A 16,145-nucleotide genomic window follows, 5' to 3' on the forward strand; every position below is an offset into this window, starting at 1 on the left:
TGTAAATATTGATAATCATAACCGACCCGCTACTTTCGGTTTTCAGAAAAACCATTAACCGGCCCACTGGTTTTTCTTTGGTTCAGTTTTTTCGATTCGGTTTTATCGTTAATTCGGTTATTATTCGGTTATTTCGGTTTTTTGCACACCCCTAATTTTTACATACCAACAATTGGGCATTTTGACATACTAATCAACGCCTTAGCTATTGTCTCCTCCTCGATTTTTGACCATGGTTGCGCCTTCAGTTTCGAAGGTTGATCACCGGCTAGACGTGCCATTTGCTTCCCTTTTTTTCGTTTGGAGGTATGGGGTTGCGTCTCCGGCACATATTTTTCAACCTCATCTTCCATGGGTTGAAACGATTCTACTGGTGGCGGTGAAGGTTGTGGTTGCGATTGCGATTGAAATTGCGAGTTAAACGGGTTTCGCATTAACATTTGTGACATCGATTGCATTTCGTTCATCTGAGTGAAAGCATTGGGGCTTTGTTGGAAACCCGAAAAAGAAAACTGCAATGCCGACCAACTCGGATCTATTGTTGGATAGTAGTCGGGTACCGAGAAAACATTTTGGTTCGGGTTCGGGTTTGAGTTTGGGTTTAGGTTGTTTTGATTGTATGGATCCATAAATTTTATAAAAGTTGAAGAGTTGTATAAAAAAAAGAGAGATTGGTTTGAAAAGTGGGGTAAATTGTTATTATTTATAAAGAAATTAAATAATTATTTTTATAGAAAATTAGCCGTTATTAACGGCTCCTTTTTAGAAAATTGCCCCGGCACGAACGTCTTGAGGGCGACGAGGAAGACGGGGACACGCCCCTAGGAGGCGATGTGCAGGCACGGCGCCGCACCAAGCCGGCCCTTGCCGTTTTCCACACCGATTAGTCTGATGTAATATATATAATTTCTGGGTCACGTAGACCATCTGAAAATTCCAGAAACAATGATGGGGTTGCTGTAAAAGAAAGTAGAAAGTAGAAAGTAGAAACCGAAATAGAAAGTAGAAACGAAAACAACCGGTACTTGCTCTTTGCAATTTGCATTACACGTTAAGTAATTAAAGAAGTAACACCAATGCAATCTTTGAGGAATGAAAACGTTTTTTACATTAATATACCTTTCATTAAAATCATCATGAGAAGAACGGCACGTTATGTCATACATTTAAAGATAATCAAGCAATTCTTCTAAGTTTTCGTCGGGGGTCGAAAACGTATATACCCAAAAAATTCTATAGAACCGGGGGTCGAAAATGTATATACCCAAAAATTTCTATACAAAAACTACTTGTACAACAATACTGAGTGAAAAGTTCGGGGGGTCGGGCGCCCCTCCCGGCTCCTTAAATACTATGCCCCTGTTTCACTGTGTCTCACTCTAAGAAAATGGTTTAACATGTTAACACATAACTCATTTAGTGCATTTTACATTGGGTTTTGTGTAAAAAAAATAATAATTAATTCAATCTCTTGGTTAACATGTTAATACATAACTCATTTAATACACTTTAACACAAGGAGAGAGCGTTTTGCAATATTAGTTAACATGACATGTCATTATTAACACTCTAGATGTTAAAGTATACTTTGTGACGTAATGATATACATTGAGACAATTGTATTTTACATGGGACATTAAATGTAAAAACTTTACTTTTCCTTTTTAATTGGTATACTTTAATATTATTGTTTTGTCCGTAGTACTATTCTTTAACGTTTTAATAATAATAATAATAATAATAATAATAATAATAATAATAATAATAATAATAATAATAAGAGTTAATTACTGTTTTCGTCCCTGTGGTTTGTCAAAAATCACTATTTCAGTCCATTAGTTTAAAAATTACGATTTCAGTCCCTGTGGTTTCACTTTTGTAACCATTTCAGTCCTTGTGGTTTCACTTTCGTAACCATTTCAACCCATTATTTTGTTAAGTACAGGGACTGAAATGGTTACAAGGTGGACTGAAATGGTTACGAAAGTGAAACCACAGGGACTGAAATCGCAATTTTTAAACTAATGGACTGAAATAGTGATTTTTGACAAACCACAGGGACGAAAACAGTAATTAACTCTAATAATAATAATAATAATAATTAATGTTAAGAAAATATAATGAACAGAAGGAGAAAATGGGAGGAAAAAACCTTATTCGTTGTAAATCACTAAATCAATATTTAAATATTTTCCCAAGAGTCCGCTAGTGTGTGTAATGTGAATGCGAAAACGTGACATGTGGAGACTCAATGAGTGAACATCAATACAATAACCACAACCACACACTCTGACAATTTCTTTTAGTTTTCTAAAAAATTAAAAACCCAATAGAGCCTTTATAATATACGAGGGTTACTTTTTTCGCTAAGGGTGTACGGGGCGCATTCGGGGAAGCGTTCGGTGAAGCCTTTCCCCGATCGGGAACACCGCCGCCATCCCCGCGGGGTCCCGAATCGGGGTGGCTTTTGGGTGTGGGCTTGCCGATTGATTTTGCACGTTGAACGAGATTTGACCGTTGGTAAACGGTCGAATTTATAAAAAAAAAAAAAAATTCAATTTTTTTTAAACAATATATACTAACCAATCTAATTCATTTTTTTTACCACATTCACAATAAACCCACACCAAAACTCTCATTCCTTTCAATCTTTCAAACACAAAATGGATTCCAAGTTCCCGTTTCTTTCTACCCTACCCGAGTTTCCCGACGATGGAGATGCATCGTCAAGCGATAGTAGCTTAGTTTTCTTCCAAAATCTCATCCAACAAGCGGAGCTACTAGACACGGCATCGTCTAGTAAAAAAAATTATGTCCGTCGAGATCGTGTGGGGGGCCACGAGACATTCATGGCCGATTATTTTGATGAAAATCCAAAATTTAGTGAAGATACTTTTCGTCACAGGTTTGTATGTCCAAGTCTTTGTTCCTAAAAATTGTTAGTGACGTGGAAGCGTATGACGAGTGGTTTCAAGAAGGCTTAGACGGGAGAATGAAGAAAAGCTTTACACCGTTGCAAAAGGTTACTTCGGCAATTAAACAACTTGCAACCGGTAACCCACCAGACGAGGGGGACGAGTATTTAAATATGTCTGAAAGGACCTCTCGTGAGTGCCTTGAATATTTCTGCGAGACGGTATGTAAAAGGTATGGCGGTGAATTCCTACGTAGACCAACGAGCCACGACATCGCGCTATTGTATCAGGCTCATGAGGATAGGCATCACCTACCTGGTATGTTAGGGAGTCTGGATTGTACACACTTCGTCTGGAGAATGTGCCCCACAGAATTGCGTGGACAATACATGAGAGGCGATCATCAATACCCGACGGTTATGTTGGAAGCGGTAGCGTCTCAAGATTTGTGGATTTGGCATGCTTTTTGTGGGCCAGCGGGTTCACAAAACGACATCAATGTGCTGCAACAATCTCCGTTATTTCTTGCTCAACGAAATGGAACGGCGCCAAATTGTCCATTTCAAGTGAACAACCACTTATACAAACGCGGGTATTATCTTACTGATGGGATCTACCCTACCTGGTCCGTGTTTGTGAAGTCTTTTCCATATCCACACGACCCGAACGAAAAAAGTTCAAGAGGCAACACGAGGCCGCAAGAAAAGATGTGGAACGGGCGTTTGGTGTGTTAAAGTCAAAGTGGGGAATACTAAATCGTCCAATGCGTTCGAAAACGGTGAGAAAGATAAGGTCCATCGTGTATACGTGCCTTACTTTACACAACATGATTATAAAAGACGACGGAAGGGCGATAGCACCGGTTCATATTCAAGATCCTCCAGTGGAACCCGTCTTCGATGATACAGCCTATACGGAGCTCATTGACGAAGACACGCATTGGAGGCTAAAACACGATCTCGTTGAGCATCTCGGAAGTTTAGATTTGCCTCACCTTGAAGTTGATTCGGACGAGGAGTAGTTTGTTTTTATATTTTTCTAGGTTGAATGTATTTTTTTTTCTAGTTCGAATGTTTTTTTTTTTAATTTAATGAAATGTCTTTTATTTAATTTTTATTTTTATTAATCTTTTTTTAATTTATAAAACATGCATTATTTTAGAAAAAAAAAAAAAACAACTCCCCTAATAGGTGAGTGCCGCCATCAAAAAGGGGTATTAGGGGAGTGTATTAGGGGAGTTGACGTGACTTGATCTGATTGGTTACGTATAAGATGGGGGACTCACTTATTAGGTGAGCACCCCTTACACCCTAAGATCTCCTAACACTTAAAAAATATAAAAATATTAGTTTAATTATTATTTTATGCATATAACCTATACATGTATAGTTACGTAAATGACAAAAAAAATAACATATGAACTATTGATATAAAAAATAAGACCACCTATAATAAGCAGTTTTAAAAACACCTAAAAACATGTTTGATTAACTCTCACATCATAAAAACATTTAATTTTTTAAAACATTAAAACTCACTTAACAAGAAAAACTAAAAACACTTAAAACCATTGCCACATCATTACCACTTTTAAACTTTTAACCACTCATTTATACTATTTATTCTCTCTCTAAATTAGGTTTGTTCAAATTGCTCGACGCTCGAGACTCGTTCGAAAAATGTTTGAAATTTGCCCGTTCGATTCTGCTCGATTGAAAAGGGTGCTCGGTTTGGATCGGTTTGGTTTGAAACGAACCGAGCATGAGCAAAGGTCCGTTCAATTCGGTTCGACTCGGTTGGCTCGAATTATTTTTTTAATATATATGTATGTATATATTAATAATAAAATAACTAGATGCGCATATTAATAATGTTTGGTCCAAGGTCTAGCCAGAGCCCAATTAATTATAGAATTGAGACCGATACCAGTAGTCCATTGTCCAATAATCCAGAGTAGTTCAGTCAAAATGTCAAAATACCGAAATGTGAAGCATCAATCGATACTCAAGTGTCAACCCGCCATTGAATTCTAAAATAAATAATCCTAATTAAAGCCTCGCATCAACCAACATTATTATAATTCTCCATCGCCAAAACGCCAACTCCCTAAGGTTTTGTTTCAATCGGTTCATTCGATTCTAACTTCTCATAGATCAAAGGTCGGCTTCAATTGATCGACGATTCATCTTTCCCTTCAGATGATCTCAGTAGAACCAATTGAGTGTTTTTTCTATTCTTTATTATTTTGTAAAAATATAATTGTGTTCTAGACTTCTAGTTGGACGAAAACTGCATTTTACTCCCTAAACTAATAACCTCATTGTCACTTTTCCATTTGTTATGCGGCGATCGATACTCGCTCGACATTCGTTCGAAAAAAAATACTCGGATCGAAAAGCGCTCGTTCGACTTTGGCTCGGTTGAAAAAACGCTCTGTTCGTTCGGTTCGGTTTGTAAACGAACCGAGCACGAGCAGAGGTCCGATCGATTCGGTTCGTGAACAACCCTACTCGAAATATTATATATATATATATATATATATATATATATATATATATATATATATATATATATATATATATATATATAAGGGACCGCTAAAATGAGAACCACCTCGAGTTGTAAGAACCGTGAGAACTACACCGTACGGGACGAGGTGAATCAAAATTTTTTTTCATAAACGTAGATGCGTGTATTATAAACACATTTGTAAAAAAAATTCAAAAAAAAAATGTTTTGTGTGTAGTTTTGAGCACCACAAGTTTGTGTTTACGGGTACCGTAAATCCTACCGGAAAATTTACGGTACCTGTAAACACACACTTGTGGTGCTCAAAAACTTTTTTTTTGAATTTTTTTTTACAAATGTGTTTATAATACACGCATCTACGTTTGTGAAAAAAAAATTGGTCCACCTCGCCCCGTACGGTGTAGTTCTCACGGTTCTTACAACTCGAGGTGGTTCTCATTTTAGCGGACCCCTATATATATATATATATATATATATATATAGAGAGAGAGAGAGAGAGAGAGAGGAAGGTTAACGTACATTACGGCTTAACGTACATCACGTATGACAGGTAATTACGCACGTTGATTTTAAAATCACGCACGTTATAACTAAAAAATCCAAAATCACGCATGTTGAAACACAATAATCACGTATATTACAGAACAAATTACGCACGTTGTTGTACGTGAAGTACGTTAAGCCGTAATGTACAATATACTTTCTCTCTCTCTCTCTCTCTATATATATATATATATATATATATATATATATATATATGTATGTATGTATAGAGAGAGAGAGAGCGGTTAACATACATTAGGCGTAATCGTACATTAAGTACGTGACAATCCTGACCGTCAGATCAGGGATTAAAAGCGTGATTATTTACTACATCCGTGATTATTTTTAGTAGCTTATATCCATGCGTGATAATCTGTCCCATGCGTGATAAATCAGTTCCATGCGTGATAATCACATACATCTGACGCTCAGAAATAGTCGCGTACGTGAAGTATGATAAGGGCTTTTGTACATTATACTTTCTCTCTCTCTCTCTCTCTCTATATATATATATATATATACTAGTATTAAGCCCATACGTTGCAGCGATTGTCATAAAACTGTGTTAAGTAGTAGCAATACTATACCATTGTCAACGACCACCAACACCGGAAAAACTTGTAAAAACAAAATAAATAAAAACAGGAAAAAATAACGCCGAGTGAAAAGCAAACGTAAAATCTTTGAATCACGCACGCTCGTTGCTGAGAAATTAAACCGAAACTTAGAACATAGAAAAAAATCATTAAGTCCATCCAGAACCCGCGTGTTGGACGAACTTGTCAAACGTAGAAAAATAGATGTGACGCGACGGGCCAGTCAAACAGAAAAACAATATACAAAAAAATATTGAACCCCACACGCACGTTGCGGTGCGTTAACTCACAAAATTTACAACGAAACGAAAAACTTGGGAAAGATGAAAAGTATGGTGGAACAAAAGTGAAAATAAAAAAGAGTTGCGATTAAATTATCAAAGATGAAAAACTTTGGATTAAAAGTAAAAAAAAAAAAACAAAAGGTCTGAATTGCAAAATTGAAGTTATTTATTAATTTTAGATAAAGATAAGGATAAGAATAACTGAAATCTATATATTGGTTATTGATTAATATTAATATTAAAAAAAATTTATTAAACAAATATAAATAAAATTTATGAGCATGAAGGTGAGAATGCCATGTGGCATTATTTGGAGTCTTTTATTATAAGTTAGATATATGGGATCAAGAGAAAACAATTTGAAGTGTGAAAACCATGAGAACGATTTTCAGCCATAAGATCTTTGTGATTTGTGGTTAAGATGATGTAGTGACATTTTTATAAATAATGGGAACCTTAGAAATAACATGAGAGGTAAAATTGGAAGATCCAAACTAGGGTGCGCATGCTAATCACAGGTCATTTCCCCCTATCATATTTAAACGCCAATAACTTTTTATACGTGATTATTTTTCTAAAAAAAAATACACTATAAAACTTAGCATTTTTTTATCTTTCTAACGAGTAGTATACTATTGATATATTTTTTGAAAAAAAAGAACTGGGTTTTTTTATGGCGTTTTGAACTTTGTTTCTTTATTGCGTTTTCAACTGGGTTTTTATGGCATTTTTCTGAAGTAGATGTTTTTATGGCGTTTTTCTGAAGTGGGTGTTTTCATGGCGTTTTCAACTGGTTTTTTATGACGTTTTTAGAACTGAGTGTTTTATTGCGTTTCCAACTGGGTTTTTTATGGGTTTTTTTTTCTGAACTGGGTATTTTATGGCGTTTTTCCGAAGTGGGTGTTTTTATGACGTTTTTTTGAAATAAGTGTTTTTATGGCATTTTCAACTAGTTTTTTATAACGTTTTCAGAACTGAATATTTTGATGGCGTTTTCAACTGGGTTTTCATGGGGTTTTTTTTTTCTGAACTGTGTCTTTTATGGCGTTTTCAACTGGATATTTTCATGGTGTTTTTCTGAACTGTGTGTTTTATGGCGTTTTTATTTGAACACCCAGTTCATGTAATTTTTTAATTTCAAAAGTATAGCAATAATATACTCATTGGAAAGATAATATAACACTCAATTTTATGGTGTAAGTTTTTTTTAAAAAAATAATCACATATAGAAAAGTTACGAGAGTTTAAAGAGAATGGTGGAAAATGCATGTGACTTGCATGTAGATGGTTTTTTGCATGTGAGTGGCATGTGCATGGACGTTTTGACAATATTACCCTTAGACCACCTGTAGTGGGGAAATATTTGAGCGTTTTATGCCAAAACCACGTCCATCCACGCCCCCAAACAACCCCCTTGGGCGTTTTTCTCAAACAATTTTGTTTTGGCGTTGTTTTTTCCACGCCATGTTCATTTTGTGTTGTCCAATGACTGTGCATCCTTTTTTGTTTGGCCAATAACAGTTTTTGATGGTTTTTTTTATTTAAATTCTATTACACCCTTTTTAACATAATGCCCACATTCCCATTACACCCATTTTAGAAAAACGCCCCATAATGACCCATTGCTGACTGGACTGCCATATGGCGCAAAACACACAAGGGTGGGGTGTATTCCACTACGCATGGTCTTAGTGTAAGTTAGCACCAACGCCACATGTCAACACCAAAATCGTTCTCACCGGTTTTCACACTTCTAGGCGTTTTCCCCAGATCTCACCATTATATATATATATGTATATATATAGGGAGCCGCTAGAATGAAAACCACCTCGAGTTGTAAGAACCGCGAGAACTACACCCCACGGAGCGCTGTTCGCCATGATTTTTTTACAAGTAGATGTGTATATTATAAACACAGCCGTAAAAAAATCATGGCGAACGGCGCTCCGCGAGGTGTAGTTTTTTACACCACAAGTTTGGTGAAAAAAAAAGAAAAAAAATTAAAAACACCAAACTTGTGGTGTAAAAAACTACACCCCACGGAGCGCCGTTCGCCATGATTTTTTACGGCTGTGTTTATAATACACACACCTACTTGTAAAAAAAAATCATGGCGAACGGCGCTCCGTGGGGTGTAGTTCTCGCGGTTCTTACAACTCGGGGTGGTTTTCATTCTAGCAGCCCCCTATATATATATATATATATATATATATATATATATACATATATATATATATACATATATATATATATATATATATATATATATATATATATATATATATATATATATAGGGAATAGTGTCTCCCTGTTATTGGAGGAAATAGGCGGTCAGTTGCCTGTTGCCTGTCTGACACTTCCCTATTGGTCAAGCCAAATTACAATTTTGTCGCGTTAAAATTTACATTTTTACCATTGGTTTTGCTTTTTTCCCTCCTAACCAATTTACGATTTTGTAATTCATTCAAATTTGTAGTTTTGCCATCTTTTTGGTTTTTTCCCCTTTCAAATTACGATTTTGACCCCAATGTAAAATTATAGTCATGCCATCGTTTTAGTTTTTTTTTTTTGACAAAATTATGGTTGTGTTTTGTTTTAATTGGTTAACTTGGCGTAATTTTTATTTGTGCCAGACCGTTGTCTGGCACACACTCATTTGTCCTGAAAAATTATTATTTTGCCCCCAGGTTAAAATTATAGTGTTTACGTCGTTTTAGTTTTTTTAGCAAAACTATGGTAGTGTTTTGTTTTAATTGTTGACTTGATGTAATTCATTTTAGGATTGTATTATTAATAGTATGTACAAGTAATCAAAACACAGACATATTGTGAGAAAGAAATATTCGGCTTAGTATCACGCAACACGTACGAAGGAAGAACTACTTATATATATAGAGAGAGAGATACACATGTCACACTTACATATATGATAGATCTATGCAACTTACAAAACATGAGTCTATCATATTTACATTGGACCGCTATCTTATTCTCTCTTGTCCACCATAAATTCAAACAGCTTCTTTTCTTCTCATCTGCTTCCCTACCCCCTTCATTAACTTCCTCCTTTTGTCTCCTTCCTCTTTGGCCCTTCTTAACTTTCCAATCCTCACCTCAATCTTTGTCCCCAACACAACACATATTTCTCCAACAACAATAACATCAAATGCAACCATCAAACCTCGAATCGTTCATCGACTCAACAACCCCTGTTCTACCATCCCGATCCCTCCCCAAGGTACAAAACTTTAATACCCATGTCTTGATTTGTGGTATGGTTGTGAAATTGAGATGAATTTATGATGCAGAGTGAGGTTATGAAGCTTAACCGGCTGTGGCATCCGTTTGAAACAGAGGAAGTTGAGTTCTTCACGTTGAGTGATGTTTGGAACCGGTTTGATGAGTGGAGTGCTTACGGTGCCGGTGTGCCGGTGAATATCGGAGAAGAAGATGAAATGATTGTTCAGTATTATGTTCCCTACTTATCTGCCATTCAAATATTTACCAGCAGTTCTACTTTGAACTATTTAAGGTATTGGAGTTTTTAGCAATTAATCCCAAAAATATTCAACAATAAATCAGTTATTTATTGCATCATTTATTATTTTTATTTTTTTCTTTTTTTTTATTAATTTGGATACTAATCCACACACTAGAATTAATTTTTTAAAGATTTTTTTATATGCAACTACCATAAATCCACACGCTAGAATTAATTTTTTTAAAGATTTTTTATTTTTTATGTTCAACTACCATAAATCCACACGCGAGAATTAACCTTTTTTTAAAGATTTTTTTTTATATGCAACTACCATAAGAATGATAGAAGAATTCTGTCTTTTTATGTCCGAGAGATGTTTTTTTTTTTTACTTTTTGTTTATTAAAAGTGACGATTGATTATTAGTAAAGGAAAACAATTAAAACATGGAATTTACAATAACATCAATAAAATATTGTAGATGATTAATGAAATTAATTATAAGTTGAAAATACGGTAATCATATAATTTGCTACTTTTTTATTATATCTCGTTATCACTGCATACAAATGTTTATTTAGTTTTATTTGTTTTTTTATTATATAAAAAAGCTGGTTTAAGTTTAAAACTCTCCACAAATATTGTTAGGTAATAAATATTAAAAATTTGTTTGGGGTCGGAGCTCAATTTTTCGAAGGTACAAAGTTTTTGGAAGCAAGCAATTTTGAGGTAGTTTTGCAAAGGGTGCTACTTTCTACACCCCCCTATTTACTTTTTTCACCCCCCTCCTCTCACATACTTACAGGTGGGACCTGCGTGGGACCGACAGTTTTCCTCTCACAAGGGGGGGTGTAATCAGGAAGGAGGGGGGGTGTGTATAGAATGGGCCTTTGCAAACAAAATTTAATGCTGGGTTGAAAATGGAATTAAGATACTATTTAGGACCAGTTATGCAATGATTGTATTTGCTCGATCTATTGATTTTGTCTTTATTTAAGTTATACGGATAATGTGATTGTAGGTGGAAAGCATATTCCTTTTTAGTTGTTTACTTTTCCGGCCGACTCAAAACAATAAATGTTATTATAATATAAAGTATCTTCATTCTGTTATCTTTTGATCAATAAATTTAATAATAAAGTATTTTTAAATTTGAATAAATAAATTATAAAATTAAGCTTTCAAGTTTAAAATTATTAAAGCTAAGCATTTAATGCTATAAATAGAAAGAAAAAGTTCATGTAATGAATTTGGTATTTTAATTTATATTTCCTACATGATTCCTTTGTATATTAATAATATCTAGTGTGTTTTTGGATTTGAGAATGTTATATTCTTTAAGTTTTACGACTTTAGTTGTATTTATGATATTATTAAAACGAAAATATAAATATGGTTGATAGAAAACAAATTACCACCTTCAAAATCTTCCTACCAAATAAAAAATTAGTAACATTTTCTAATACAAAACTGATTTGAAGTAGAAAATTTAATAAACACTTGTGGACCAGACGTATGAAAAGAGAGGTTGTGTCTTATGTAGTATAGTTAAAACTATATTTACAAGTGATTATGTGGATCTTATAGGTATATTTAGTTAAAGTTGGTTATATGTTGAAGTATACTCCGGTTCAGTTAGAAACGACCTTATGTTGTGAGAACTTGTGGACCACCGATGGAACTCCTACTTCCTGTGTGAGTTTTTCTAACAGTTTTTGCACAAACATAGATAAAAATCTTACTAACACATCTGTAAAAAATTAATAATAAAAACTTGTTGAGCCGACATTTATTCGTCATTTACACTTCTGTAAAAAACATTTGCTGTGGCATCAGACGTCAACATTTACACACCTGTAAATTTGTTTTGCGCTGATGTAAATTTACGCAGACAAATTTTTTTCCTGAAAAAGTTGTTTTTTTAAATAAATAATTGTGATTTTTTTTGAGAAAAAACTATTTATTAGCCTTGTTCTCTGGGTTCTCAACTGAAGATGTTTCTCATTTTACCCAATCCATTTGTTGTTAAATGACTATAAATTGACAACATCAAATACTTATCCGATGGTTATAACTTCAAAAAAATAAATAAAAAATAACGCTTCACACACATTTTTCTTTTATGTAATATTGTAGATGATAATATGATTCTAATTACTTGATATAAAATGCATAGAGACACAACTTCTATGATGAAATTTATATCTCACTATAATATTAGACTTATAATTGAACTTTATTTTTGTTTGCAGGGAAGAGACTGATTCAGAAACAAGGGATTCATTTAGTGATTCCTTCAGCGATGACAGCGAGAGCGAGAAGCTATCGAGGTGGGATGGGTGCTCATCGGATGAAGGTGTATTCGACCAAGATAGCCCTTTGCATTTTAATGACCGCCTCGGTTACCTTTATTTTCAATACTTTGAAAGATCAGCTCCTTACGAAAGAGTTCCTCTCTTGGACAAGGTACACACTTTTCGTTCATCAAACGACGAGTGCAGTCGTTACATATATGTGTATATGTCAAAAGTGTGCATATTTGATATACATACACACTATTTGATATACATACACACTTTTGATGTATACCTTTGCTTTGTTCTTTTCTTATACATCATAAATTTCCTACTTTTCGTTCATCAAACGACGAGCCCAGTCATACATATATCATATATGTGTATATGTCAAAAGTGTGCATATGTGATATACATACACACTTTTGACATATACTTTACCTTTGTTTTGTTCTTTTCTTATACATTATAATTTTCCTTTTCCTTGTAGATTTGTATGTTCTCTCAAAAATACCCCGGATTGATGTCCTTAAGAAGCGTCGATCTTTCGCCCGCTAGTTGGATGGCAGTTGCATGGTATGTGGTTTACTCATGTAGTAATTACTGATGGATAATACTCATTTATTTACCGGTATACATGTAATATATTTTGGTTTGGTACGTATACTCTAGGTACCCAATATATCACATTCCAATGGGGAGGACCATAAAGGACTTGTCCACATGTTTCCTCACTTACCATACCCTTTCATCATCATTTCAAGGTGTGTATTCTTTGACACTTGTTTTTGTTGTTATTTAGAAAGTATCTGTATATAAAAGCTTACAAAATGCTTGTGAATCTAGATGCAGACGACACAGATAACGAATATCAGAATGACGCGTCAAAAAAAGAAGAACAAAGAAGAGGTAGGAATCCGTCTGCGTGCATTTGGAATGGCCACTTACAAGATGCAAGGGGATGTGTGGATCTCGGGTGGGAATGGCAAGGATCAAGAAAAGCTTGTTTCGCTTTTGAATGTGGCAGGTTGCTGGCTTAAGCAGTTGAATGTACAACACCATGATTTTAACTACTTCATGAGATGCCATCAATGTTGATGACCATGTAATGCAACTTTTCAAAGATTCGAGCTAGCATAAGAGCGTGTGTGTGAGAGAGTGAGATACAGAAAGAGAGGGTTTAGGGAGTAGGTTTTAGTTCGTTTTTCTCTTATGTGTCTTTAACGTCGAGTTAGACGTATCGAAAAGCTTATGGGGTTGTGGGTTTTGTGTATATATTAGATAAGGAGCTAATGAATGTGATAAAAAGGCTTTACTATGTACATATGATGGTGTTCTATGATAACTTTAGAGAATTAACGAAGTGGTCAGTATCAAGGTAATGGTTTAAGTTTTGCCACATATATATTTATCAATTTCCTTCTTGGCATTTGAAAAATAGTTGAACGTGGACATGTAAACATCAAACATCTGTCCATCGTGACCAAGTATGCCCTCCCACGGCCAAAAAAAACACACTTTCTTTCTTGTTAAAATTTAATCTCTTATCGTTTCAATTCAATATGTTTATATTATTATTGTTCCTAATGTTCTTTTTTCCTTTTGAGGTTTGGGCCGGTTATAATGTTCTTGTGGCTAATGGGCTTCTCTGGATGGGCTGGTTAATGTTCACAAGAAGCTATCCAAGCTGTCCTTGTCTGGCGTATCAATTAGCTGTCATAATCCCTTCCATATGTGTGGATTTAGGCTCCCCATAAAAGGCATCGAAGTTCGCAGCTTCAATACACAACAATTGAATCTGCTACGTGACTCCAAAAACCATTAAAGTCAGCGGCTTCCTCTGCAATTCTTCTCTCTAGAACATTCGAAGTTCTGTTCCTGTGTTCGAGAGACTGCTGGTGTCGTTTCTAAGTCTTGAACAGCCGCCGATCATCCAATAGAAGATCTGCAGTGGCTGTTAGTATTTTGTAGTGTGCTGCTCCTTTTGTTTTTGCTGTAACAAGAACCCTTTTGGTTATTCAGTGATTACACATCTTTTTATTCTTGATATTGTGTCTTTGACATGGTATCAGAGCCACATTCGGCTCTTTGAAGTATATTATCTTCCGCTGCTGCCTTGTGTTGAAGAACAGATCTGTGTGGATCTGTGTATCTAAGAAATCTTGGTGTTCTGGACTGGTTAGTGTTCGTGACGCTTTGAAGACCGAAACCCTAAGTCTTAGGGTTTTTTTCTGTTACGGATTCTTGAAGGTTCTCATAGGGCAAACTAACAGATCGCCGTTATTCTCATCTGATCAGATCCTTGTAACCCTAAGTGAAGGTTACAGGACTGATTCACTGCAGTTTTCGCTCCCGCTGTGAGATTGTTCTATCTCTGTCCTTTATATTTATATATTTTTTGTGTGTGTGTGTCCTGCATCACTAGTCGGTGTGTCTAGGCATCCACTGTTTACCGGACTAGTCGGGCCGGCACTTGATCGAGTCTTATTTGCTTATCTGTTTCTTTTGTTGTGTCTGCTCTTACTTTGCCTGTTTTTTAGGAAACTTTTTTGTCTGTGTTAAACTGTATGTGGAAGCAATTAGACCAGTTACTTGCTTTGCCTGCTTGTTCTTGTGATGCATCAAAACAATTTAATGATTTTAATCATCTTATTAAACTTATGCAGTTCTTAATGGGTCTTGATAGTTCCTACCAGTCAGTGAGAACAAATTTATTAACTAGAGAAAGTCTTCCTTCTGTGAAGGATGCCTTTTCAGTCATCTCTAGGGAAGAATCTCATCTTCACTCTAAAAATATTTTTGATAAAACCCCTAATAATCCTGTTGGTTTTTCTGTTAAAACTGGTCAAGCTACTGACTCAAAGAAAAAGAATAATAGAACTCCTAACCCTAATCTCAATTGTTCTCACTGTAATAAGACTGGACACACTATTGAGAAGTGTTTTGAACTTGTTGGGTATCCCCCTTTGATGAAGTAAAAACCTGGTGGGAACAAGGGTAACAGGGTTAGTAATAATGTCACTATTGATTCTACTGATTCATCTTCTGTTGCGAGTTCATTAACTAAAGACCAGGTAGCTCAGTTGCTTAGTCTTTTGAATGATAAGCCTAAGGGTGACTCTCAGAATAATAACTTTGCTGGTATGTGTGCTAATTCTGTATGTCTAAATAGCTTTATTACATCCAAACCCACATGTGTTTTTAAACCTATCTATTGTTTTTCCAACTTTATAAACAATGGGGAAAAAGTCGGGTGGATAATTGACTCTGGTGCTAATCAGCATATGGTTATGACTGATGAGTGCCTTATTAATCAAAAGGATGTAACTGAATTCAACATCAAAGTTAAACACCCTAGTGGCACAAGTGCTTTGGTAACCAAAATTGGTGATATAAAATTGAGTGACAAGGTCATTCTTTATGATGTGTTCTTTGTTCCAAATTATTGTGTTAACTTAATCTCTGTTCATAAACTTGCTAGAGATTGTAAGCTTACTGTTTCTT

The 16,145-nt window shown here is 35.1% G+C and overlaps 1 protein-coding gene across 2 annotated transcripts; it reads left to right on the plus strand.

Moving 5' to 3' along the window:
• Positions 1–9,792: 9,792 nt before the first annotated feature.
• On the plus strand, positions 9,793–14,023 carry LOC110921331. 2 transcript variants are annotated; one of them, XM_022165631.2, is made up of 6 exons: positions 9,793–10,106; positions 10,177–10,400; positions 12,600–12,813; positions 13,132–13,217; positions 13,314–13,405; positions 13,494–14,023. In XM_022165631.2, the coding sequence occupies exons 1-6, from the start codon at positions 10,035–10,037 to the stop codon at positions 13,679–13,681; spliced, it is 876 nt and encodes a 291-aa protein (XP_022021323.1). In that variant the 5' UTR covers positions 9,793–10,034; the 3' UTR covers positions 13,682–14,023. The 2 variants fall into 2 exon arrangements, with proteins under 2 accessions (XP_022021323.1, XP_022021322.1); XM_022165630.2 differs by having other exon boundaries at positions 13,488–13,986.
• Positions 14,024–16,145: the final 2,122 nt, after the last annotated feature.

The sequence above is a fragment of the Helianthus annuus genome, chromosome 17, assembly GCF_002127325.2.
Source record: "Helianthus annuus cultivar XRQ/B chromosome 17, HanXRQr2.0-SUNRISE, whole genome shotgun sequence".
Lineage (NCBI taxonomy): Eukaryota > Viridiplantae > Streptophyta > Magnoliopsida > Asterales > Asteraceae > Helianthus > Helianthus annuus.